At 41.5% G+C, this 26,541-nt stretch overlaps 1 protein-coding gene across 4 annotated transcripts in view; it reads left to right on the top strand.

The window, feature by feature from the left end:
• Positions 1 to 26,541, top strand: part of WAC (WW domain containing adaptor with coiled-coil) — an 84,898-nt gene that overhangs the window by 26,302 nt on the left and 32,055 nt on the right. For all 4 annotated transcript variants that reach the window (XM_079912453.1, XM_079912454.1, XM_079912452.1 and 1 more), the window contains one exon: positions 21,143 to 21,249. In XM_079912453.1, the coding sequence (XP_079768579.1) occupies positions 21,143 to 21,249 (107 nt within the window). The remainder of the gene's footprint in view (positions 1 to 21,142; positions 21,250 to 26,541) is intronic.

Raw genomic sequence — 26,541 nt, 5'->3', positions numbered from 1 at the left:
CCAGGTCTGGATTATAGAACAGTTCAGCACCGTTTCTTGTGCTATTCTTTTTGTAGCCACAGTTACCTCCTTCCTTCCATGCTTCCCTAAGCCCCAGCAACCACTAATCTGTTCTCAATCTGTATAGTTTTGTCATTTCAAGAATGTTATATAAATGGAATCACAGTAGGTAACTCTTGGGATTGAGTTCTTTTTCACTCGGCATGATTCCCTTTGAGAACCAAGGGACTGTGTGTCAATGGCGTGTTTCTCTTTTATTACTGAGTAGTGTTCTGTGGTATAATGTACTTCAGTTTGTTTAACCACTCACTGTTGAAGGACATTTAGGTTGTTGCCAGTTTTTGGCTATTACCGATATAGCTGTGCATTCACGTACAGATTTTTTTTTTTTTTTTTTGTGGGTAGGAGTTTATTAATGAATTAATTTATTTTTGCTGTGTTGCGTCTTCATTTCTGTGCGAGGGCTTTCTCTAGTTGTGGCAAGCGGGGGCCACTCTTCATCGCGGTGCGCGGGCCTCTCACTATCGCAGCCTCTCTTGTTGTGGAGCACAGGCTCCAGACACGCAGGCTCAGTAGTTGTGGCTCACGGGCCTAGTTGCTCCGCGGCATGTGGGCTCTTCCCGGACCAGGGCTCGAACCCGTGTCCCCTGCATTAGCAGGCGGATTCTCAACCACTGCGCCACCAGGGAAGCCCTCACGTACAGATTTTTGTGTGAAGTAACTTTTCATCTCTCTGTTACGAATGCCGGAGTATAATTGCTGCTTAACTGTTTAGTCACAGTTGCAAGTAGGAAAATCTTCACTCATTGTCATCAATTATCAAACTGTTACTGTTGCCAGAATTTAATCTTCATCTGTTGTCGTCTCTCTAATCACATTCTTCTGTAAGTCATTACACAAATAGCTGATTTTTTTTTAAAGGAAAGGTGCTAATTAATGTTTAATATTTGTATCTAACACGGAGTGATAGTAAGTGTACCAGATTTGCTTTTCATTTTGCTCAGGTCATACTATAGGCAACTCTTCTGGATAACCTGTACTTTGATATTTGGTCAGTGTGTTCTGTGAAACAAATATACTTTGTTCACATTTAATTTGTTTATATTGTGTTTATTTATACTTAAGTATGTATTTAAGGTAATTTATTTTTAACTTATCAAACTCTTGAGCTGTTACATATTTTCACAGAAGTCAGTTTTGCTGTCACTGTTTTTAAGACATTTAAAAACTGTTCAAGAAGCAGTGACGCAATCTAGACTCTGACATTTCTAGCAAAGTATGTCGTGACTGTACTGCTGTCGTCAAAAAACTTAGAATGAAAGACTGCCAACAGTAAGATTACTGGATGTGATTTAATCTGCCTTTGAAGATTCAGGAGACCTGGAGAGGTCGCAGTACATTTGATCCTTGAACAGCACGGGGGTTAAGTGTGACTTAGAGGTGTCCCTCCGTAGCCTCGGTTCCTCCAAGTCCTTGGACTCAACCGAACACAGACCCTGTAGGACCGTAGTATTGACTACTGAAAAATACCTGAGCATAAGTGGACCTGTGCAGTTCAAACCCGCCTTGTTCAAGGGGCAACTGTGTATGTTGTAACTGTGGCAGACCTGTAGCTCCTCATCCTGGCTATCAGAGTCACCCAGGAAGTTCAAACAAACCTAAAAATCCTCAAATTATGAAAAGTGGTGAAGGGGACGGGGAATTTTAACTGTTTAAAAAGCACCTCGGTTTCTTTCAATACGTAGTTAAGTTTGGGAAGCTATGCTAAGCTTCAGGGAGGAATGGCTTCGGTCCTATTCTCTTAGTGTCTTGCATTGTCTTTGGCATATAGTAAAATATTCAGTAAATGAAACATTTGTTAAATGAGTGCTCTGTGTGTGTGTGTAATGTCATTGACGGCTTTTATAAAATTGTAACAAAGGAAAAGTTTAAAGAGTATATTTTGACAATGATTTGCTGTATAATGTCAGTCGTTTGGCACAAGGCAGGTATCAGAATACATGCTTGGTAATAATGCGTGGCTGTTGAACCCAGCTGTTAAGGAGATGCGTTTAGCTTCATTCAGTGCATGCTGCCTGTCCTGAAAGCACAGCTTCTCCACTGGCGAATGGCTGGTTTGATTTTTCTTAGGATTATCTACTAACCCCATCACCTCCCAAAATATGAGTACTTTAAGTTTTGAGTTCTTGAATATTTGAGAATGTCCTCTTTCTGTTGTTACTCATGAATGACATCCTAGTTGGAAAAATAATTCTCTGGGTCACATCCATTTTTTTTCTCTTCGCAGAAGACATTACTTCATTGTCTTTTGGCATTTAGTGTTTTCTGTGGAGAGGTCTGTGGTGAACCCTTCTTTGTTTCGTAAGTGACATGCTTCTGCTGCCTGGATGCTTTAAGAATTCTGTCTTTATGCTTACAATTCAGCAGCTTCACCAGAATGTGAGGATATGTGTCAGTTTTTATTGGTTCTCTGTTACTTTTCCCTGCTACATGGTGAGCCCCTTCAGTCTCCAGACGGAGATCTTCCTTTATTTCAGGGAAGCTTTCTTTTCTCTTGGGTGCCCTCCCTGTTTTCTCTCCTCCTTTTCAGGACCTCCAGTTCTAGATATGTTGGCTTCATCCTTCACATCTGGCATCTTACCTCTAAATGCTGTCATCTCTGTCCTTCTGTCCCATGTATTTTGTGATATTTCTCAGGTCTGTGTTCCTTGTGGTTGACATTGCTTGCAGCAATATTGATTCTTTCATTACTTCTAAGGTGGTTTTTGTTTCTTGGATTTCATCTTTTCACTGAGTTCCTCCTCTTATTTATTCCACCCCCCTCCTTTGTATCCTTTTATCTCTTGCTTTGTTTCGTAGAATTCATGTTCTCTTTATTTCTTGAGATAAAAGAGAATTTGTTTTAAGAAGTTACTGGTTTCCTGAGATTTCTTTTGAAGTATTCTTCTGTTTAGGTTATTACATACTGCCACTTTGGTCTCTGCACAGGCTCTGTGTGGAATGGTTTCTGTGTACTTGAGTGAAGTCATTCTGTTGGGTTTTGAATATATATGGGTAAAGTGTGATTAGATTCTCTTTGTTTCTTACTCTTCTGGACACTGTCTTAATTGTAGCCTTAGAAGTTGGTGGTTCCTAAAATGAGTCCAGATAAAGGGAAGAAGGTGAGGGAGGTGTCTTTTAGGAGGAGAGTGATCATGTGGGAAAGTAGCAGTTCATACTGTTTTCTCCGAACTTCAGCCTTTTTTTAAAAATAAATAAATAATTTTATTGGTTGATGGATTTGATTTTTGGCTGTGTTGGGTCTTCGTTGCTGTGCGTGGGCTTTCTCTAGTTGCGGCGAGCGGGGGCTACTCTTCGTACGGTGCGCGGGCTTCTCATTGTGGTGGCTTCTCTTGTTGTGGAGCACAGGCTCTAGGCATGTGGGCTTCAGTAGTTGTGGCACGCGGGCTCAGTAGTTGTGGCACGTGGGCTCAGTAGTTGTGGCACATGGGCTCAGTAGTTGTGGCATGCGAGCTCTAGAGTGCAGGCTCGGTAGTTGTGGCGCACGGGCTTAGTTGCTCTGCGGCCTTGGGATCTTCCCGGACCAGGGCTCAGTGGATTCTTAACCACTGCGCCACCAGGGAAGCCCTGAACTTCCACTGTCTTTAATTCTCTTTCCAAGAGTCAACGTCTGTGGATCCAGGCAGGGTTTTAGAGTGGCAGGGCTCTCCTCTGATTCAGGTAGTTCTCTACTCAGTTGGGCCGAGTGACCCTCTCTCCCCCCTCTTCTGTCTGCCATTTAAGTAGAAAAATACACATGTAAAGTAGTGTGATTCTGTCTTTGGGTATTAGATGTATGTGCAGAAAAAAAGCCTGTGAGGATACAGTTATCCTTCCTCATGTTTTTCTGTAGCTTCCAATTATAATATTAATACCTGTTCTTTATTTTAGAAAATAAAATAATAGTTATTGCAATTAAAAAACAGTAAAAGACTCAATCGCGGGTGTGGTTCTTGGTATTAAAAAGGTATTGCCTGGTGATAAGATGATCATTATGTAAAGATCATTAGACGCTTTTTCATATTAAGGAGACATCCAGCTATTTCTACAGTTAGTTGTTTAATGCTTTGAAATTTATCAAATGCTCTTCATTATCTGTTGACAGCATATTTTAAGAAGTTAACATTCAATGTGTATATTCATGCAAGACTTTGAATATTCAACTGTTGCTCTGCTATTGCTCTGCAATTCTTGTTAATGTTTGCCAGGATTTTCCAGTTGGTTAATTTTATGATTGAGTCTGATTCTGGAACAGATTATATACTTTTTCCTTGAAAGTTTGAAACAGCTCCTCAATAAATCTATATAATCTAAGTCTGGCTAGAGCTGTGATTGGACAGGGAGGGGGGTGAGGAACCGGAAGATTGGGACTGAAGGGAGAGCGAAGAGATAATGAAATAATATTCTTTGTGCAAAGCGTGTTGTCATCAAATCAATATGTAGGTTAAACATTATCAGCAAATGTCATCTATCTGTTGCAGCTTCTCTTCCCCCTTATTCTGAGCTTCTGTTTTTATTTTTAAAATACTTCATAGTGTTTTGCATATGTCACTTAAATGTTTATAAAACTGGTTTAGGTGGTATGGCAGTGTTGACTCTCCCCTTTAACAGACACCATTTCACAGTTGGAGCACACCTAGGTACACAGTGTCCAGTGTTCGTTCACCAGTACCTTATCCCAAACTGCAGGCCTGTCTTGATCCAAAGCAGGATGACTACCCAGCAAAAACAGATGGAGTAAATGCTGTTTGTTTGCATATGTCTCTGTTAAGGGACACACAAGAGCAGTATTCAAAGTGTCTTATCTGTAAGAGGAAACTTACTGTTTTCCTTGAGGTAACTCTGCTGGAATATGCTGCCTTTTTTCTTTCATATACCTTAAAATTTTGGGAAAAGCGCTTTTCCAGTTTGTATTATGTTGTACAGGTAATAGAATGGAGGGTAAGTTTTTTTTTTTAAAGCCTAAGGCTCTGTTTCAGTCATCTTAGTTTATTTTTTTGGCTGCATTGAGTCTTCGTTGCTGTGCTTTCTCTAGTTGCGGTGAGCGGGGGCTGCTCCTCATTGTGGGGTGCGGGCTTCTCATTGCGGTGGCTCCTCTTGTTGCGGAACATGGGCTCTAGGCACGTGGGCTTCAGTAGTTGTGGCTCACGGGCTCAGTAGTTGTGGCTCGTGGGCTCTAGAGCGCAGGCTCAGTAGCTGTGGCACACGGGCTTAGCTGCTCCGTGGCATGTGGGATCTTCCCAGACCAGGGCTCGAACTGGTGTCCCCTGCATTGGCAGGCGGGTTCTTAACCACTGTGCCACCAGGGAAGTCGAGAGTAATTTTCAATTTCAGTGGGTGTTTCAGGTCATGAGTGTCTTGTTAGAACTCTTTGCTGTGTCATGTTATTTATATTTAACAGGTGAAGTTTATATACCTGCTTATGATACATAGAACTTGTTACTACTACCTAGCCTTTCGACAGCTAATCTCTGGAGATTATCTATGTCATTTCTTTTTTTCTTTTTTTTTTTTTTTTTTTTTTTTGCGGTACGCGGGCCCCTTACTGTTGTGGCCTCTCCTGATGCAGAGCACAGGCTCTGGACGCACAGGCTCAGCGGCCATGGCTCACGGGCCCAGCTGCTCCGCGGCATGTGGGATCTTCCCGGACCGGGGCACGAACCCGTGTCCCCTGCATTGGCAGGCGGACTCCCAACCCCTGTGCCACCAGGGAAGCCCTGTCATTTCTTTTTAAATGATACTGTATGGAGCCCAGAGGTTCCAAGAATGTGACTGGGCTAATTATTGTCCTTAATCCCCCACTACCACCATTGCAGGAAGAGCGGCTCCTGTTGTGGTATTGGGCTTCCATTCATGTGTCTATTTTAGAGTCTGTTGAGAAACTCAAGCACCGTTGTAACTACATGCAGGGTTTATAGCGTGGCATGACAGGCAAGGCTCTCTGTGCTCAGGGAGCTTCCCTCCTAGGGGAAGAGACATGATCTAAGGTAGATGAACAGGATGATCTCATACTGAGATGTGTGCTGTAAAGGAAATGAATTATGATTTGAAAATGGTAATGTCAGGAGAGAGGGAGGCAGGTGTAGGAGGTGGTCAGGGAAGGGCTTTTTTAGGGGCAGCTTGTGAATTGACACCTGAAGGATGAGCAGCCAGCCATGTAAGCAAGAAATTTTGTGGCTTGAAGTTGGGGGGAGAATATTAGATAACCATTTCTCTAGAAAGAATCCTCTTAAACCTCTTCTTTAGTCTTTTATGTTACCCTTAGAGATGCCTACTTTTAATCTGCTTTTTTCATGATGCACCCAGTACTGTTCAAAAGCACCAAAAAAAAAAAAGAACCTCAAAAGCAAAAAATAGGTTTTTAATTATTTATTTTGATAGTCCTTTGGCCAGAAGATAAAAATCTGTTTGTTTTCTTTTTTTTTTTTTTTCCCCTTAGTTTGATTTCCAAGGCCCTTGATGTCTTTAGCTTAAGTTAGCTTTATTCCCTTTTATCCCATTTGGGAACCGCATGTTCCTGTCAAACTGGTTTTACTCATTGCCCTCTGAACCCTTGCCATTCTGTGTTTACCTCTTTTTATGCCAGTTGCTCCTATTGTTTTCCGTGACTGAAGTTTATTCTCCATTTCATTGTACCCAGTTAAATCTCTTAGATCTGTGTAGTTTCTCACTATCTTAGTGTAACTGAGAGTTTTAAGTGTATGAAACATTTAGGACATGGCACATACTTGAAGATTCCTTTGGTCATTTTTCATCCTTTCATAGATGGAGTGAGGGGTTACCATGACCATGAGGCTTCCAAGGTTGAACTCTGCCACTTCTTGCTCAGTTGATTAGTCAGGAGGTGAAAATACTTGGAGAGAGACCTTGAGGCATGCCAGCACCTGCGCCTCTTTCTCTGTCTCTAAAGGCATCAGCTTGGGAGGATGCTTAGTTTTTCAGTTGCAGTTTCCTACTCTCCCTTTTAGAATCTTACGATAATTTCATAAATTAACTAAAAGTGCTCGTTGTTTTCCATACTAACTTATGTTTTCCTCTCAGAGGAATGCATTCTGTCCTTAGGCTAGCCAGTCAGCTAATTAAAAAACAAGAAAACATAGGGAGCAATGTGAGATGTAGTCTTAATTACACTGCATAAAAATAGCTGTTAAGGACAGTGTGTGCTGTGATGGGGGCTTGTTTTTAGGTTGAGGGATCAGGGAGGGCTTTTCTAAGGATTTGGCATTTAAGATGAAACCTAAGGATGACCTGAAGAAATAGGCAGACGGAGTGGGAGGTAAGCGGTGAGGGGGTAGAATGAATGAAGGATCTAGGGTAGGAAAGAACTGGGCATATATTCAAAGAACTGAAAGAGGCCAGTGTAGCCAAAGTGTAGTGAATGGCTTCCTTCTGTACTCATTAAAATTCAAAACACATGTCATGATCTGAGGTACATGTTTAAAAGATTACTTTGACTATTCTGTAGAGAGTGTTTTGAAATGGAGATAAGAATGATAGTGGGAGAGCAGTTAGAATATTACGGTGAGCCCAGCGAATTTCTGCTGGAGTCAGTAAAGAGGAGGAGATCGCTAGTCCAGGATTAAGTCTGCACAGCCCTGTGGTGCTCACTGCCTGTGTGCTGTGTGTGTTAGCAAACCAAGTGCCTGAGATCGCTGAAGAGTTGAGAGTGGATAATTTTTTTAGGCAAGTAGAAGTATAAGGCGCTGAATCTTAAGGGCATAGGCAGTTTGAAGGCTGTAGACTTCTATTGTTACTTTGTTAATACAGCCCTCATGAAGAGCTAACAGAAAGGAGGATAAAAATCTTACTCTAAAGAGGTTGTTAACGTTGCTAAGTATGGCATTTCAGATTTAGTTGTGACTTTTTTGCAGCCCTGCACACTGTAAACCGGTACCTTATTTGACAAGTGGAGGTAACTGTAGAAGTTCGATGACCTCTTCAGTTTTGAGTAAAGTAGAGGCAAAATCTTGACTGAAGCCCAGGTTGCCTGATTGCGGCCTGATTGAGTGCCCTTCACTAAATGAGTGGTTCTCACCTTGGTTAGACCCAACCTCCCCATCCTGTAAAAAAGCAAAATATTTTAAAGGTTATTTTTAAAAATTAAGATATAATTCACATACCATGCAATTAATCCCTGCCACCCCTCCCCCCCCCCCCCCCCCCCAGAAAAAACCTCCTGTACCTGTTAGCGGACATTCTCCATTTTCTTCCCCTCCCTGCCCACGCCCAGACCACTCATCTACTTTCTGTCTTGATAGATTGTCCTGCTATGGACATTTCATAGAAATGGATACTATGCGGTCTTCTGTGATTGGCTTTTTTCACCTAGCATGGTGGTTTTGAGGTTTGTTCACGTTGTATCATGTACTTAATTCCCTCCCCCCTCCCCCAGGTTAAAGTTTATTCACTAACGATAATTCTCAGAGCCTTTAAAGCACATTTAAGTTTTCCGTAAGACAGTACCATATACAGCTTTTTCCAGGTTCGCGTGACCACGCAAGATTGTTTATTGAAAACATCTCATAGGATTAGAATTTGAGAAATGATGACGGACTTCTGTATAAGCTAGACAAGTAAAAGTCACGTGTAAGATATGGTAGACTTTTTTTTTGGTAACCTTTTTATTGGTGTGTAATTCACGTCCCGTACAGTTGGCCCATTTACAGTGAACTGTACGGGAGTTCAGTTGTGCAGCCACCACCACAGCCAGTTTTAGAATGTTTTTGTCACCCAAACAGAAACCCTGTGGCTCTTACTGTTCCTCGTCTCCCACGTGCCCGCGGCCCTAGGCAACCATTCAGCTCCCTTCTGTCTCTGTAGTTGGCCTATTTTTTATTTTTTTTTTGGCGGTACGCGGGCCTCTCACTGTTGTGGCCTCTCCCGTTGCGGAGCACAGGCTCCGGACGCTCAGGCGTCTTGTTGTAGTCTTGTTACTGGCTTATTTCACTTAGCATACTATTTTCAAGGTTCATCATGCTATAACATGTAGCAGTACTTGTTCCTTTTTGTTGAATAATACTCCATAGTATAGATATACCATGTTTTATTCATTTGTTAATCATTTGTGGGACATTTGGTTTGTTTCCGTGTCTTGGCTGTTCTGAATAGTGTGCAATGAACATTTGTGGACACATGCTTTCATTTCTGTTAGACATGTACCTAGAGGTAGAATTGCTGGGTTATATGATAACTCTATGTATAACCTTTTCAGGAACTGCCAGACTGTTTTCCAAAGCAGCTGAGTGCTTAGATTCACAGCAGCAGTGTGTAGGAGGGTTCCAGTTTCTCTACATCCTCATCAACAGTTGTTAAGCCTGTCTGTTTTTTTTTTTCTTTTTTTTAATTTTTTTTTTTGTGGGATGCAGGCCTCTCACTGCTGCGGCCTCTCCCGTTGCGGAGCACAGGCTCTGGACGCTCAGGCTCAGCGGCCACGGCTCACGGGCCCAGCCGCCCCGCGGCACGTGGGATTCTACCGGACCAGGGCATGAACCCGCGTCCCCTGCATCGGCAGGCGGACTCTCAACCACTGCGTCACCAGGGAAGCCCAAGTCTGTCTTTTTGATGGTAGCTATCCTGATGGATGTGAAGTTGTATCTCATTGCAGGTTTAATTTGCATTTCCCCAACGGCTAATGTTGTTGAGCATTTTTTCATGTGCCTTTTGGCCATTTGTGCGTCTTTGGGGAAATTTGGGATGTTTCACTCTTTTTTTTTTGGCTGCACCATGTGGCATGTGGAACTCCCCTGACCAGGGATCGAACCTGCGCCACCTGCATGTGGAAGCGCGAGGTCTTACCTGCTGGACCACCAAGAAAGCCTGTTTCACTCTTCTGAAGTCTGGTTTTCCTTTTTTATTGAGTTGTGAGAGTTCCTACTGGTAGAACCAGATAAAAGCCCTTTGCATAAGATTTGCAAGTGTGTTCTCCCATTCTGTGGATTGTCTTCTTATTGACACAGAGTTTGAAGCACAGAGTTGTTAATTTTGACAAAGTCTAATTTTTCTTTTCGTTGTTTTTTTGGCAGTATTTTACACCTGTATTTTAAGAGTTTTACAGTTTTTGCTCTTACATTAATTTCTGTGATTCATTTTGAATATTTGTGTATGATGTGAGGAAGGGAGCCAACTCAGTGTTCTTTGTTGCATGTGCACCTTCTCAAGTATTTTGTAAATGTCCCGTTTCTAGCCTGTAGACAAGCATGAATAATACATGCTACCTGCACATGTAAGAATAGGAAAGACACGGGCAGCTTCAAAGGAAATCATGTTAAATGTAATTTTCACAAAGTAGTTTGTATCACCTTGCTGAAAATATTTAGCATGTTCATTTGGGATAAACATACAGGATAGCAGTACTATTTTTTTAAATAAATTTATTTATTTTATTTATCTTTGGCTGCGTTGGGTCTTCGTTGCTGCGCGCGGGCTTCCTCTAGCTGCGGTGAGCGGGGGCTACTCCTCGTCGCAGTGCGTGGGCTTCTCATTGAGGCGGCTTCTCTTGTCGCGGAGCACGGGCTCTAGGCAGGTGGGCTCAGTAGTTGTGGCGCACGGGCTTAGTTGCTCCACGGCATGTGGGATCTTCCTGGACCACGGCTCGAACCCGTGTCCCCTGCGTTGGCAGGTGGATTCTTAACCACTGCCCCACCAGGGAAGCCCAGCAGTACTATTTTTAAAATAGTCTTTATTAATGAAAGTCATTGAGAGCTGTTATCTTTCATTTATCTCTACTAGTTTAATTATTTTTGGTCCTAACGCTCTTAACAAGGGTGTCTTCTTGATACCATTTCTTTGTAATAAATACAAGTGCAGGTGTATTGTATGGCATTATTGGTGATGAAATTTTTCTTAGTGGTGAACATTTTGGTAAAAGTTCAAAACAAAACTAAGTATAATACAATTTGTGCAACAGTTACATTCCTGCAAAATTCAGCAGGTTGTATTAAGCAGAATCAGGCTCTGGGCTCAGCTGATTAGAAACTGATTTTTCAGATATGCAACAGTTCTTTGAGAAATGTCCTGTGCACAGTAGTCATCCCTGGCCGCCTCTCACTAAGTGTCAGTGGGCATCTTCGTCTAGAGCAGTGCTGTCCAGCAAGCCACGCATGCAATTTTAAATTTTCTAGTAGCCAATGTCTGGAATTAATTTTACTAATACACTATTTAACCCAATATATTACGTAATATAAAAGTATTAATGTGCTATTTTACACTTTTTTTGTATGAAGTCTCTGAATCCATTGTGTATTTACACATAATGGCAAATCTCAGTTTAGAGGAGCTGCACGTCATGTGCTCACTAGCTGTGTGTCAGCCAGTGGCTGTCATTTGGATGGCGCAGGTCTGTAGGGGGTAACTCACCTACAGGGGACTGTCAGGTTGCCAGCCCATTGTTGACACGTCATCTTATCTGTTTCCCCTCTCCCCAGGAGAAAGTCTGGTTAGCTACAACTTTTGCTTTTCACCACCAGTTAGCTCATATGCGGTTGGTGAATGGCATCAGTGTAAACTGAAATTGTGTGTTGGTTCATACATGAAATTTTTTTTTTCTAGGCAGTGCAAATCAAAATAGTAGGAATTAAGGTTATAACCTTCAAATAGAAAGAAAAAGCCCTCAACTAGCTGCACAGGCAGGACCCCTAAAGAACATTTCAAGTCTGCTCCCCTCGTCTTGCGTGGCTCCCTCTCTGTGGCAAGTTGCACTTTTCTTCTCTATTTGGATTGTAGCCTCAATGCTCAGAATTTCATTTCCACGTTCTCAACCCCAGCAATTTAATATCCCCTGAAGCAGTCTGCAGCCATGCTGAGCTGCTTGCCTGTGCTGTTCAGGTTTTTGTTAGTGCTCTGGCTGTGGTAAAGTTGCATAGTTTCGAGTGATTTGCTTCTACCCTATTTTTCCCATAAAACTTTTAGTGTGCAATTTTGCAGAGTTTAAGGTTTTTCAGGAAAACATTTATTATGTTATGGCAGAAATACCCATTACAGATACATGACATCCTTTGTGAGATCCCTTTATTTTTAAATATTTGTGGTCTCTGGTTTGAAGTGATGAGAGGAGGACACTTGGAATAAAGTGCAGTCTGCACACGGACCACCAAAACCATTTGGCAGAGGGAGTGCCTATTCATAATTCAGGTCTTGAGGCCCGCCTCACATAGTGTGAACCACAGTCTCTGTGAGATTCAACTTTGAATTCGACATTGTTTAATAGACTGAAGTTCGAGGTCCACTACTGAACCTTTGTCATGCCTGCTACCTGCTTGTGTTAGTTTGAATAGCAGTTCGGGGTGGTGGATGTACTTGAAATCTTTCATTATCATTATAGGTGTACCTTACGTGTTTTTTCCAGTTTCTTGGAGAAGGCATTAAGACTTAATTTCTAAGTCTGAGGATGTAGTAGGGAATTCCAGTGGTTGTCTTGTTCTGAATAAGGACACAAATGCCATAGTATTTTGCCCCTGAGTAGAGTGGAAACTAGTTTCACCTTTAAAAAAGCTGCTTGCATTTCCCAGCTTTGTTTGTTTATATAGAATTGTATATACTTCCCACTTGCCACCTAATATCCAAGTTCCCTTTTTCTAAATGCGAGGGCAATCTAATTGCTTAACACCCATTTCTTGCTGAGTTAGGTGAGTTTTGCTACATTTTTTGGGTCCATTTCCCATAGTACTCTCTTAGGGCTCCATCTTTCTCAGACTGTAGGTTATATCCTTCTCACCCTGAAGATCTACCTTCTGAAGTTTAGAGAGTGACAAGTAGGAGGGATTATTCTGCCTTTTAAATAGTGAAAATTCTGTCAGGGAAGAAGTCAGCATCTTACATTGTTATGTTAACTATCTGTCTTAGATGAATATTGTCCAGTCCAGGAGTCAGCAAACTTTTTAAATTTTTATTTATTTATTTATTTTTTGTTAGTTTCTGCTTTATAACAAAGTGAATCAGTTATACATATACATATGTCCCCATATCTCTTCCCTCTTGCGTCTCCCTCCCTCCCACCCTCCCTATCCCACCCCTCTAGGTGGTCACAGAGCACCGAGCTGATCTCCCTGTGCTATGCGGCTGCTTCCCACTAGCTATCTACCTTACGTTTGGTAGTGTATATATGTCCATGCCACTCTCTCACTTTGTCCCAGCTTACCCTTCCCCCTCCCCATATCCTCAAGTCCATTCTCTAGTAGGTCTGTGTCTTTATTTCTGTCTTACCCGTAGGTTCTTCATGACATTTTTTTCCCTTAAATTCCATATATATGTGTTAGCATACGGTATTTGTCTTTCTCTTTCTGACCTACTTCACTCTGTATGACAGACGCTAGGTCTATCCACCTCATTACAAATAGCTCAATTTCATTTCTTTTTATGGCTGAGTAATATTCCAGTGTATATATGTGCCACATCTTCTTTATCCATTCATCCGATGATGGGCACTTAGGTTGTTTCCATCTCTGGGCTATTGTAAATAGGGCTGCAATGAACATTTTGGTACATGACTCTTTTTGAATTATGGTTTTCTCAGGGTATATGCCCAGTAGTGGGATTGCTGGGTCATATGGTAGTTCTATTTGTAGTTTTTTAAGGAACCTCCCTACTGTTCTCCATAGTGGCCGTACCAATTCACATTCCCACCAGCAGTGCAAGAGGGTTCCCTTTTCTCCACACCCTCTCCAGCATTTATTGTTTCTAGATTTTTTGATGATGGCTATTCTGACTGGTGTGAGATGATATCTCATTATAGTTTTGATTTTCATTTCTCTGATGATTAGTGAAGTGAGCGTTCTTTCACGTGAGCAAACTCTCTTAAAGGGCTGGATAGTAAAAATTCTAGTCTTCCAGTCCACATAGTCATTGCCACAGTGAAAAGAGCAAAAGTAGCCGTGGACAGGACTTAAGTGGCTGTGGCTGCACCACACACCCAGCAGGTTGGATCCTTGTGTTCTCGTGTGATACTAGCATCCAGCCATGTTGCCACATCTCCTTTTCATGTCTGCCTTGGGTTGGAGCTCGGGACAGGAGAACTTTGCCCACTCCTGTAGGTCGATCAAGTTGCAAGGATAAACATAAACTGCCCCCCCCCGCCTTTTGCCCCCTCCCAAAAGCAAGACCCCAAGTAATTCTCAGTAGTATCCCTTTCTTAGAAGTCTTGAATACTTGCTTTATCAGTCTTAACTTTAATTTTTTAAGGTTGGTTTAAATGTGTATTGCTTAAAACCAATTTTATCCCACTTAGCCACAATTTCTACTTTTCTCAAGGAGATAATTTCTGTTTCTTTAAAGTAGCAAGCCTTTTTCTTGGTAATGTAAAGAAAGCAGAATTTTTTTTAGGGCACCAGACATAGAAACAGTTTTTGCTTCCATTACTTTGTTGGGCCAAACAGCATCTATGAGATGATCTCTCACCAGCATACATGTATGTAAATCTCTGGATTTAGCATGGAAAATCTGAGTTCGGGTTTTATGCATGGCTCTGCTTTTCTTTGGATATGTGACCATCCTCAAATCACTTATTCTTTCTCTCAGCTTTAGACTCTACATTCTACTACTACTACTACTACTACTTAAAAAAAAAACCCTTCTCTTCTTATCCTGAAACATACAAATCCATCCATCATGGTATAGGATATAACAGTTTATGTGAGTTTTTAAGATAAAATAGGAGTTTTCAAAGAAACACTGTTCTGTAGCACTTTAAGGTACGGCTGTAGAAAATCATAACCGTAATCATTGCTCTGACCTTGTTTTCCTGCTTGCATGTTACTTCATGTTGGGAAGAACTACATGGAGAAATTAAAAGCCTCAGTGCTTTTAATGCCTCCCTCCCCCCACCCCCCAGTGCTTTGGAAGATAATATAAACTGTAGCTTTTTAAATGGAGAGTTACCTTTGTTCAGCTTATCCTGGTCCTGATCCTCAGAGGCAGAGCTGCCCTGCCATCAGTTCTAAGTGCATGCTTCTGGCGCTGATCCACAGCTGTTGCCGGCTCTATCATGCTTCCTGTAACACCTTTCACTTAGTTTGGTTCCTTAGGAATGTGAGTTTATCCCTAGTCTTGCAGTAAAATATCTGTATCTCACTCTTGCCCCTCACTTCTTTTTTCTTTTCCTTTTGTTTTGGCCACACTTCGTGGCTTCTGGGATCTCAGTTCCCCGACCAGGGATAGAACCCGCGCCTTCAGCAGTGAAGGCACCGAGTCCTAACGACTGGACCGCCAGGGAAGGAAGTCCTCCTCACTTCTTCCTTAAGTTAACAGTTGTTAGTTCTGCGAAGTGTTCTAGATAAATCTGTTTCGTAGAATGTGGAGTCTAGTCCCCATTCAGAAAGCTCCTGTTTCTGCAAATGACTTTCCTCTTAACAGCTGATGCCGTTTTTCTCTTGATTATAAAGTCTTATGCTGGTGTGCCCTGATGCTTATGGTTTCTAATTGTTACGTCACGCCCTCTGAAAGCACTGAGAGTAGACCTGAAAACTGTCCCATAATGTCTATCGGGCTGGTGGAAGACACGTCACTTCTTCAGAGATTAAGAGCTTAATTAATTGGGTGCTTGTCAATTTTTTGAATTTCCATGGATATGAAGACTAACACTAAAGTGAATTCCTGTATCTTAACCTCATGAGAGATCAATAGATTTCATTTCTAATCAATCTTAGGCTTATAGAGTACTCTCCCTATCATGTCTTCTAAGAAACCTTTTGTGTGGCACTTTAATCTCATAGACTTACATCTTGCTCAGGAACGTATGCAAATAAATGTCAGGGCATCTAACTCGGGCTTCTCAGTGAACTACTCTGGGGATCATTTCAGTCAGTAATATCGGCCTTTTCTTCAACATTGCCAACATATTTATGGAAATTTCCGTGGAAATCTCAACTCGTAGTGTATATAAGTATGGTGTTGTAGTAGTCCATGTTACTGTTTCTTTATTTGCATGCAGCTGTAAAGCTTGATTTAAAAAAAAGAAATTCATGAGTTACATCTGAAAAGTGCAAATTTTGCCCTAGAGCAGAGATTTTCTTTAAAGTCTAATTTGGAGTGTTGATTTTTCTTTGTAACTGAATGTGATGGGGTTCTTAAGCCACCCCCCAGGTTTGGTGATCCTCTTAAGAGGAGTCATAGGACCTTGATTAACATGGCTATGACTTACGAACCATGAAAGAATACAAAATGTAGTCGGCAAAGGGAAAAGGCATCTGGGGCAAAACCTGGAAGACACCAGGTGCAAAAAAGCTTCTAAGAATCTTGCCCCAGTGGAGTCACACAAGCAGACGCTTCATTCCTCCAGCAACGAATTGTGACAACACTGGTGAAATGTTGTCCACCAGGAAAGCTTATTAGAGATTTAGTACCCAAGGTTTCTATTGGATTTGGGTTCTTAGGTAGGCATCTCTGCCTAGTTTTCACCAGAAGTCTGGATTCCCAGTAGGAAAGCAGGTGTTCAGCATAAACCATATCGTCTGCACAACAGCTTAGCCACGGTCAGCCACTCTTGGCAGTTACTGTTGTGGCAGCTCTTCCTCCTGAAGAGTCACTGTGCCAGCCAGGGACCAACTCTGCAAGCAGGCTTTTCTGAGGACTGCAGTCTCAGTTTCCGTGCTAACCTTCCTGTATGCGTGAGCTTATTCTTGACTGATTTCTTCTTTCAGTCGTGTTCATTCTTACAGTGTTTATTGAAGAATTCATTGACTACTGTATTAAAAAAAAGTGTAGGGTGTTTTACATAAATACATACCATCCAGCAAGACAAATTTAAAAGTAAGTAGATGATGAAGAAACTGTCAGGCATCTCAAGCAGCGGTCTTGCTGGGAAATGTCCTCTCTTGTATCAGCTACATTTTGCTGGGCACTTAACCCCCTTTTGTCTTTAGTCATATCACTCGCTTTTTTGGATATGAATCTGCTTCTAGTTTCCCCAGTAACTTGGGTCCTTTCCAAGATTAAATCTTGGTCATTGCCTTTTCTCTTGCCGTGCCGTTACTTCATTCTGAGCTCATAGTGCTTGTTTATTATATTCTATGTGCGTCCCCTAACTTTCATCTTTTTAAAAAAAATTTAATTTATTTATTTTTGGCTGTGTTGGATCTTTGTCACTGCGCGCAGGCTTTCTCTAGTTGGCGGAGAGCAGGGGCTACTCTTTGTTGCCGTGCGTGGGCTTCTCATTGCGGAGCACGGGCTCTAGGTGCATAGGCTTCGGCAGCTGCGGCATGCGGGCTCAGTAGTTGTGGCACATGGGCTTAGTTGCTCCGCAGCATGTGGGATCCTCCCGGAGCAGGGATCGAACCCGTGTCCCCTGCATTGGCAGGCGGATTCTTAACCACGGCGCCACCAGGGAAGTCCCCATCTTTTTAATGGAAGAGACTTCTTGATCCACTTCTAAATTCCTTTTCCTCCTCATTTCTTTTTTTTAAGTTACAGTTGTTAGTTTTGCTAAGTGTTCTAGATAAATCTGTTTCATAGAATGTGAAATCTAGTCCCTATTCAAAAAGCCCCTGGCAGAGACCTAAGTAGACACTTCTCCAAAGAAGATACACAGACTGCCCACAAACACATGGAAGGATGCTCAGCATCACTGATCATTAGAGAAATGCAAATCAAAACTACAGTGAGGTATCACCTCACACCTGTCAGAATGGCCATCATCAAAAAGTCTACAAACAGTAATTGCTGGAGAGGGTGTCGAGAAAAGGGAACCCTCGCACTGTTGGTGGGAATGTAAACTAACTGATACAGCCATTGTGGAGAACAGTATGGAGGTTCCTTAAGAAACTAAAAATAGAACTACCATGTGACCCAACAATCCCACTCCTGGGCATATACCCTGAGAAAACCATAATTCAAAAAGAGTCATGTACCACAATGTTCATTGCAGCTCTATTTACAATAGCCAGGACATGGAAGCAACCTAAGTGTCCATCGACAGATGAATGGATAAGGAAGATGTGGCACATATATACAGTGGAATATTACTCAGCCATGAAAAGAAATGAAATTGAGTTGTTTGTAGTGAGGTGGGTGGACCTAGAGTCTGTCATACAGAGTGAAGTAAGAAAGAGAAAAACAAATACTGTATGCTAACACATATATATGGAATCTTAAAAAAAAAAAAAAAACATGGTTCTGAAGGACCTAGGGGCAGGACAGGAATAAAGATGCAGACGTAGAGAATGGACTTGAGGACACAGGGAGCGGGAAGGGTAAGCTGGGACGAAGTGAGAGAGTGGCATGGACATACATACACTACCAAATGTAAAATAGATAGCTAGTGGGAAGCAACCACATAGCACAGTGAGATCAGCTCGGTGCTTTGTGACCACCTAGAGGGGTGGGATAGGGAGGGTGGGAGGGAGACGCAAGAGGGAGGGGATATGGGAACATATGTATATGTATAACTGATTCACTTTGTTATAAAGCAGAAACTAACACACCATTGTAGAGCAGTTATACTCCCATAAAGATGTTAAAACAAAAAAAAAACCCTGTTTCTGAAAATTGGAATCCATGATCTCAAACCCTGCTGCTGCTTTATCAACTAAGTTTACTGAGTATTCTAAATCCTTTGTTGTCATTTCAAACAGTCTTCACAGCATCTTCACGAGGAGTAGATTCCATCTCAAGAAACCACTTTTTTCACTTATCCATGAGAAGCAGTTCCTCATCCATTCAGGTTTTATCATGAGATTGCAGTAATTCAGTCACATCTTCAGCTCCACTTCTAGTTCTCTTGCTGTTTCCACCACGTTTGCAGTTCCTTCCTCCACTGAAGTCTTGAACCCCTCAAAGTCATCCGTGAGGGTTGGAATCAGCTTCTTCCAAACTCCTGTGAATGTTGATATTTTGACCTCTTACCATGAATCATGAATGTTCTTAACGGCATCTACAATGGTGAATCCTTTCCAGAGGGTTTTCAATTCACTTTACCTAGATCAGTCAGAAGACTCACTGTCTGTGGCAACTATAGCCTTATGAAATGTATTTCTCAAAAAAGAACAGGAAGTTGAAGTGAGCCTTGATCCATGGGCTGCAGAATAGATGTTGTGTTAACAGGCATGGAAACAACACGAATCTTGTCCATCTCCATCAGAGTTCTTGGGTGACCAGGTGCATTGTCAGTGAGCTGTAATATTTTGAAAGGAAGCTTTTTTTCTTAGCAGTAGGTCTCAGCAGTGGGCTGAACATATTCAGTAAACCATGTTATAAACTGATGGGCTGTCATCCAGGCTTTGCTGTTCCTTTTACAGAGCACAGGCAGAGTAGATAGATTTAACACAGAGTTCTTAAGGGCCCTGGGATTTTCGGATGGTAGATGAGCATTGGCTTCAACTTCAAGTCACCAGCTGCCTTAGCCCCTGAGAGAGACAGCCTGTGCTTTGAAGCTTTGAAGCCAGGCATCGACTTCTCTCTATGAAACAGAAGGCTCTTTCAGTCTACATTGGAAATCTGTTGAGTGTAGGTACCTTCATGAGTGATCTTAGCTAGATCTCCTGGGTGACTTGCTGCAGCTTCTGCATCAGCACTTGTGGCTTCACCTTGCACTTTGATGTTATGGAGACCGTTTCTTTCCTTCAGCCTCATGAGCCAACCTCTGCTAGCTTCAGACTTTTCTCTGCAGCTTCCTCACCTCTCTCAGCCTTCGTAGAACTGAAGAAGTTGGGGCCTTGCTTTGGACCGGGCTTTGGCCTAGGGGAATGTTGTGGCTGGTTTGATCTTCTGTCCAGCTCAGTAAAACTTTCTCCACATGAGCAGTTAAGGCTGTTGCTCTTTCTTCCTTGTGTTCACTGGAGCAGCACTTCTAATTCTCCTTCTAGAACTTTTCTCTCGCATTCACAGCTTAGCTAACTGTTTGGTGCAAGAGGCCCAGCTTGCTTCCCGTCTTGGCTTTCGACCAGCCTTCCTCACTGAGCTTCACCATGTCTGGCTTTTCACTCGGAGTGAGAGACGTGTGACTCTTTGTGTCACTGAGCACTGAGAGGCCATTGCAGGGTTATTAACTGGCCTCATTTCAGCATTGCTGTGTCTCAGGGAAGAGCGTGGCCCGAGGCGGGGCAGTAGAGGTGGTTGGTGGTGCTTCAGAACAGTTACAGTAGCAACTCAAAGGTCACTCACCACGGATCGCTATAACAAATAGAAACACGAACAAGCTTGAAATACCGCGAGAATTACCAAACTGCGACACAGAGACGCGGGGTGAGCCAGTGCTGTTGGAAAAATGGCGCTGATAGATGTAAGATTGCCGCAGACCTTCGATTTGTAAGAAACCCAGTAACTGAAGCGCAATAAAGCAAAGCCCAGTGAAACAGAGGCAGGCCTGTAGTTGTTCCTGTTGATTGAAATGGTTAATTCTTACTCATTTCTTCTCGTAACAGCTCTGGTCTGACGGCTAATTAATTTCCAGGACCACTGGACCATCTAAATTGCTCTTCCCACTTCCAGTTTTTGTTCCTTGTCTTGTAGCCTCCATACCACTTGCTAGCTCATTTTTGGGTGTGGGGAGTTGAATTATGTTACCTTGATGCTGAAAAATAAAGACATGGAATGCAATTGAAGTACTAACAGTTAGATTTTTGTAGTGGACCTTTTTGTATCATTAATCAAGTGTGGGTATTTATATCTTGGTTTTTCTTAAGACAATAGAAACCATCATCCCTGATGGTCTCTGAGATGTGTAGATTATTCATAAAACTCATGAATTACTTTTAAGCAGTTTTTAGGAAGAGTTGGTCCTGTAGTGAGGAGATATGATGCCATCTTCATCATCTTGAAAGCAGGCACCTTTCCTGAAACTTAACTTTTTGAAAACTTCATACTGTTTTAGTTGAAATTTGGCAAAACTTAAAAGAGCAAGTGTGGAAACTGTTTAAGAAGTTGAAAAATAATTGCAAAAACGTACTGGATAATTGTGACTTCTAGTTCTCTGTCAGTTGAACTTTTTTGCCTTTTCTCTATGTACGTTGTGTCTTTATTAGAACTTTTATTTTATAAAAAGCTACAAGTTGCTAGAAATGATAAAAATGAGGTTTTGCAATGATGAGTTAGTGATATACAGTGATCTGTAGTATGATAGAAACCAGTGCAAACATCAAATATGACTTATAATTCACTTTGCTTTTTATTTTTTAAGGGACCAGTTACTCTCCCCAAGAAAATTCACACAACCACAGTGCTCTTCATAGTTCAAATTCACATTCTTCTAATCCAAGCAGTAATCCAAGCAAAACTTCAGATGCAGTAAGTATATAAACATGCCCAATTTTGTGTTTTTGGAATTCATTGCAAAAAAATTATTTTTAAATCAAAGTTGATCTTTTCTTAATGCACTTGAACTAATGAGCTGGCCTTATTATTCGAACTGAGCGTGGTCCAAATATGCCATCTTGGTACTGTTTCACCAAGAAATAATATTGTTTGCCTTCCTCTGTGGAGCAGAATTTACCATTGTGATATTTGAGATGCACAGAACTCTAGATTGTGAAACTTGTGGCTTAACTTGAGCTGCTTCTTTTCATAATCTATAAACTTCTGTTAAAAAAAATTCTATAAATTTATTGAGTGTCTACTTGTATTACATACTCTACAAGACACTAGTGACATAGAGGTCCCTCTCCTGAAAGGCATGAAACCCAGTGAGGAATTGTAGGTATTTCTAAAAATGAAGTAATTGTTAATGAAGTTAACTATTACTCAGGTTGAACTTTTTAGAGTCAAGGTTCAAACAAAAGTTTTAATACATTCATTCAAAAATAAGGTTTCAATTTCCCAGGCATATGCTAGGTTGTTGATGTATAGAACTGAGAAAATGTAGCCCATCTTAAAGGAACTTTTGGACCTATGGTGGAGACTGAAAAGTAAACCATTAAAATGATGCATGTTAATGTTGCTGGGGAGCCCTCAAGACGGGGGCTGCAGCCTGGAAGAGGAAGGTGTGCTGGCCAACAGACTGACTGTAACCCACGCAGTGGAAGAGGTTGGAATTTGTGTAGCATGAAAAGGAACAGCACCTACAAAGACGTAGAAATATGAAATAACACCACGTTTGCAGAACACGGATTTCGATGGTGTGGAAGAATGGCAGGGGCTCAGGTTACAGAGAGAAATGGGGCCGGATTACAAAGCATTCTCTGCCTTTCCAGGGAATATGAACTATACGTAAAGGCAGTGGAGAGCTACTAAAGGGTAAAATCAGTGAAGTACCATGTTTGCAATTTTAAAAACATGATCGGAAAATACATTATAGGAAGGAAGAGCAACTAGAAGGCTGTAGAAGTGTAGGCTGAATCCGGCAGACAGTGCCTCTGTTACTCAGGTGATCATCATACCTTAATGGTACTGAAAACCCTTGGGGTTTATTATTATTTGTCTCTTGTTGAATCAGTGTAGATAGTACATTTCCATAGAAAATTGAGACATCAGCGATTTTCGTAAAAATTTTAGAGTAGTTTTTAGGGTCCAATTAGGAAAACAGGACTCATACCGGTTATTTTAGCATAGAGAATTTCAAATACAGGAAAGGAAAAGGAACGTATAGTGATTACCCCTGACGGCTGGGAGCAAAAGGAAGAGGTTGGGGTTATCAGAACCCAGTTGCTCAGAGGAAGAGCCTTGCACAGTTGGTGATGGTACCTCTGCGAGGTACGACGAAGCTGGTTCTGATTCTGGGTTGAGAGCTGGAAAATGGAACCCGCTGCACTGCAAGGCTTCTTCCTCCTGCCTTTCATCCCTCCTCTAATGCCTGGTATTGGCAGAATCTAAGAGGAAGCCAGCTGGCTAAACAGAATGTAATTGGCGTTATCCCAGCCTTAGCATCACAGAATAGAGAAAGGGTGGTATCGAGACTGAGACGACAGCTTGATGAACCTTCACAGGTGTTGTCATCACACTGCTTGTGCTGAATCACTTTCACTAAGACATATACTCAGCATTTTGCAATGCGTGTCTCTATTTTTGTGAAAAATGGCCCCATTAAATTAACAGGTTAGCACTAACCTAAAGTTTCCTTTATTACTGACAGTTTAGATTTGGTATTTGCTATTAGGACAGAGGCGGGCCATGTGGACATCGTTTTGGTGGAAAAAATTCCTTATTCAGGGAAAACAGTTTCTGATTATTTTGATTTTCAAGAAATGGATTGACATAGTGAAATCAGAAAGAATAAATGATGGGCATCAGATAAGTTTGAAAGATCCAAATTCTAAAGGGTGTCAGGGGACTGCGCTGTGTGAATGGAAACTGAAGACAGATTAAATGTCATGTGTTTTCAGAGTCAGGGTTCCCCTTTCTGTAGATTTCAACTCTGGGTATATAATTAACCTCAAGTAGTGGTCTTTTTCACCATAATGTACCCAGGGGGAATGACATTTTTGCAAACTATAATTTAATGTTACCTGAGAGCCTGGGTTTTGAACATCTCTGAAGGTTACTTGTAAACTGACTTTGTCCTAAAATCACTTCCAGTGGAAGGTTTTTGAGTAGTAAAGTAAAACATAAGGTCGCCTTTCATTAATACTTTCATAATGAAAGAAGAGATGAACAGAAGAATATCAGGTAACCCAGGTCAACACATTATTTTAACCCAGGTTAAAATACGGAATAGCTTTTTTTTAAAGTGGGTTTTTATTTTGTGCTTTCTGAGCTTTAAATATGTCTTTGAAAATCAGTAGCAGTATTATTTGGAGTTACGCACGCAGATACGTGTTTGTATGGGGGATTTATATTTATCAAGTTAACTGTTGGAAGTCAAGTTGCAGTTACCTTGTTTTTAGTATGAAGATATTCACAGGTAGGCCTCGTTGAATTTAAATATGTAGGCTGTTGAACGCCTCCTGCTTCCTAATGTCAATCATGGTAGGATCTACAGACATCACGTAGGCTGCCTTAGATTATGTTATGCATATTCCTGATTTTTTTTAAAGAGATCTCTTTATTCAGAAAATCTGTTTATTTAGGAAGAGAAATTTATTTCCCTTTAAAGACATTATAATTGGAATCTTCCCTTAAGTATCGTTTACCAATTTTGATTTGCTGGAAGTGCTTTAAATTCAGTCCTAGGTTACTTTGCATTTATACTCCAGCTCCCCTTGTTATGAATTAAATATCTTCTGTTATCAATTAAATATCTTCTGGAGGTTTTAAGTTGGAGGTTCTTCTTCACATGTATTCTCTGTAACCAGTCTTGACTGAAGATATTCTACTTAACCATAGAACTCTTAGGACTCCATGAAATTCTTTGTTACAGTGAGTGCCATCTTTGATGTTATTTAATGAACTGTTCTTTATTAACAGTGCATAATTAAATTCCGAGATTAACACTTTATTTTCCATAGTTTAACTTTGAGGAGAAGTGGTGGAACTCTGTATTTTGGAGAGAGTAAATAGGGAGATGCTTTTTTATTTAAGAAGAGAAAAGCAGCGTTGATATAAGTTCTAAAAGTCATTTTGAACTGAAGAGTAGACGGGTGCTACAGGAACTATTGAGTGCCATTCTTAGAGAGCAGCCATTCATGCTTCATAGTCTCGGCCTCTATATTCATGAAAATTGAGAGCTTCTGTTTATGTGGACTCCGTCGTGAGTAACCATATTAAAAATTAAAATTGATAAATTTGAAAGATAATTTAAAAATTGTAAAGCTATTACATGTCAACACATTTAATATATTTTTTTGAAAAATAACTTTCTATTTTTTTGAAAAATAGACATTGAGCATCTCTTTAAATGCCTGAGTAGGGAGAAGAAACATAGAATTTCATAGTTGTTCTACCTTCAGTCTTTTGTGATATCAGATCTCCCATAAAGCCTCTGAGAAAACTCCCCTGTGTTCTTGTGATAGAATGAGGAGGAAAAAGACAAAATTATCTGAGTATTATTTATGAAACTATTTATGAAAATAGTTGTGATTTTGTGAATGATCTCGGGGTTCCTCAAGGGTTCCTGGGCAGCACTTGGCAACTACAGCAAGCCTAATTTAGAAAACTTGAAATGTTTGCAAAACTTTTGTTTAATTCTTAATTTTAGATACCTTTTTTTAATCAAGGAACTTGAGAATCTAATATATAACGTGATGACTATAGTTGGTGATGCTGTATTGTGTCATGGAAATTTGCTAGGAGAGTAGAGCGTCAGTGTTCTAACCAGAAGAAGCGCCTGTGAGTGAGGTGACGAGACAGACGTGGTAGTTAACTAGACGAGCAAACCCTTCCCAGTGAACGTGGGCGTCCAGTCGTTACTGTGTGCGCTTTAAATGTCTTACAATTTTATTTGTCAGTTATACCTTAGTAAGGCTGAAAAAAATACAACGAGGGGGGTGGGGAATTTAATACCTCCTGTTGCATATCAGCATTTAAAAACATTAAAAACCCTGTTACTTAAAGGTTTTTTCCTTAACCTTTTTTTGAGGATAGAAGTAGGGTGGAGAAGATGAGCTTAAGTTACTAGTATGTGATTGCAGTGCTGTACCTGGAGCACGTTCTGTTAAGTAAGACATTAACTCGTACCAGCCTAGGGTTTGGTGAACCCATGCTCTTCAAGGTTCTGGTCTGTGAACTTTGAACCGTCCTGGAGGCTGTGCCAGAGTGCAGATTGACTGCCGTCAAACGCACTGCCTAGTTGAGCGGTGGCAGCGTCTGTCCCGGAAGCGGGCCTTTGGCTCGGGAAGCAGTGTGTCAGCGTGCGCTGTGCCGCGGGCTCCTCTTCTCTCCAGACAGGCCACAGCCGGCACAGGCACCGCTGTGAGGGGCGTGGGCTTAGACCCTCTGCTCCACTCTGGTGGCCTCTGTTCCCCTGCCTCAAATCTCCTTCTGCCTCTCCAGACCAAACTAGTAACCCCACGTGGCCACTTGCCCAGCAAACCAAATCTTGCAGATACCTCCGTAGAGGGGCTCAGCTGGCATATACTAATGTAGGTGTAGGGAGTGGTAGGTGGTGGAAAAGAGCCTTTTGAATTCCGCCTTCTGTGGTTGGGTTTCCTGCAGCCTGGCAAAGCCTCCTGGGAGCTAGGGGGCTTGAGAGTTCACTCTCCACTGGTCTTTAGAGGTTTGGAAGCACAGGGCTGATTTCCAGCAGCTTCATGATTTTGGACACCGGCCTGAGAGCATAATCTGCATCGTTTCTTCAACTGTCCTCAGAATTCTTACGACATTTCCAAAATTGGTATTGACTTAGTGGAAATAATAGATGTCCAGAAACCTGAGTTTTGATCCTTTCTTCTGCCACTGATTACTTTTGTGACCTGTGGACAACTTGTAAGTTCTTTCAGCTTGTTCCTGTGTGGTAGATTAAAGAAAGCTGGGTAGGCAGTACATAAGAGTCCCTTTCCTTAAGCTTTAAAATTGTGTTCCTCTGCACTGTGGTGAGCCCAGAAGAAGGATGGGCTGCCAGAGTATAACCTTATTTCATTTTAGCCTCAAAGCTCCTTTGAAAACTGTTAAATTCATGTACAAGTGTACTTGGGGTTCTACCAGATTTCCTGGAGCTGCTGCAGGCACTTAAGCATTACTTTTGTTGAGATTCATTCCATGAGAACTGGG

This window comes from Stenella coeruleoalba (assembly GCF_951394435.1).
Source record: "Stenella coeruleoalba genome assembly, chromosome: 2".
NCBI lineage: Eukaryota > Metazoa > Chordata > Mammalia > Artiodactyla > Delphinidae > Stenella > Stenella coeruleoalba.
The sequence above is the reverse complement of the archived record's forward strand: the minus strand, read 5'-3'. Positions and strand labels throughout refer to the sequence as shown.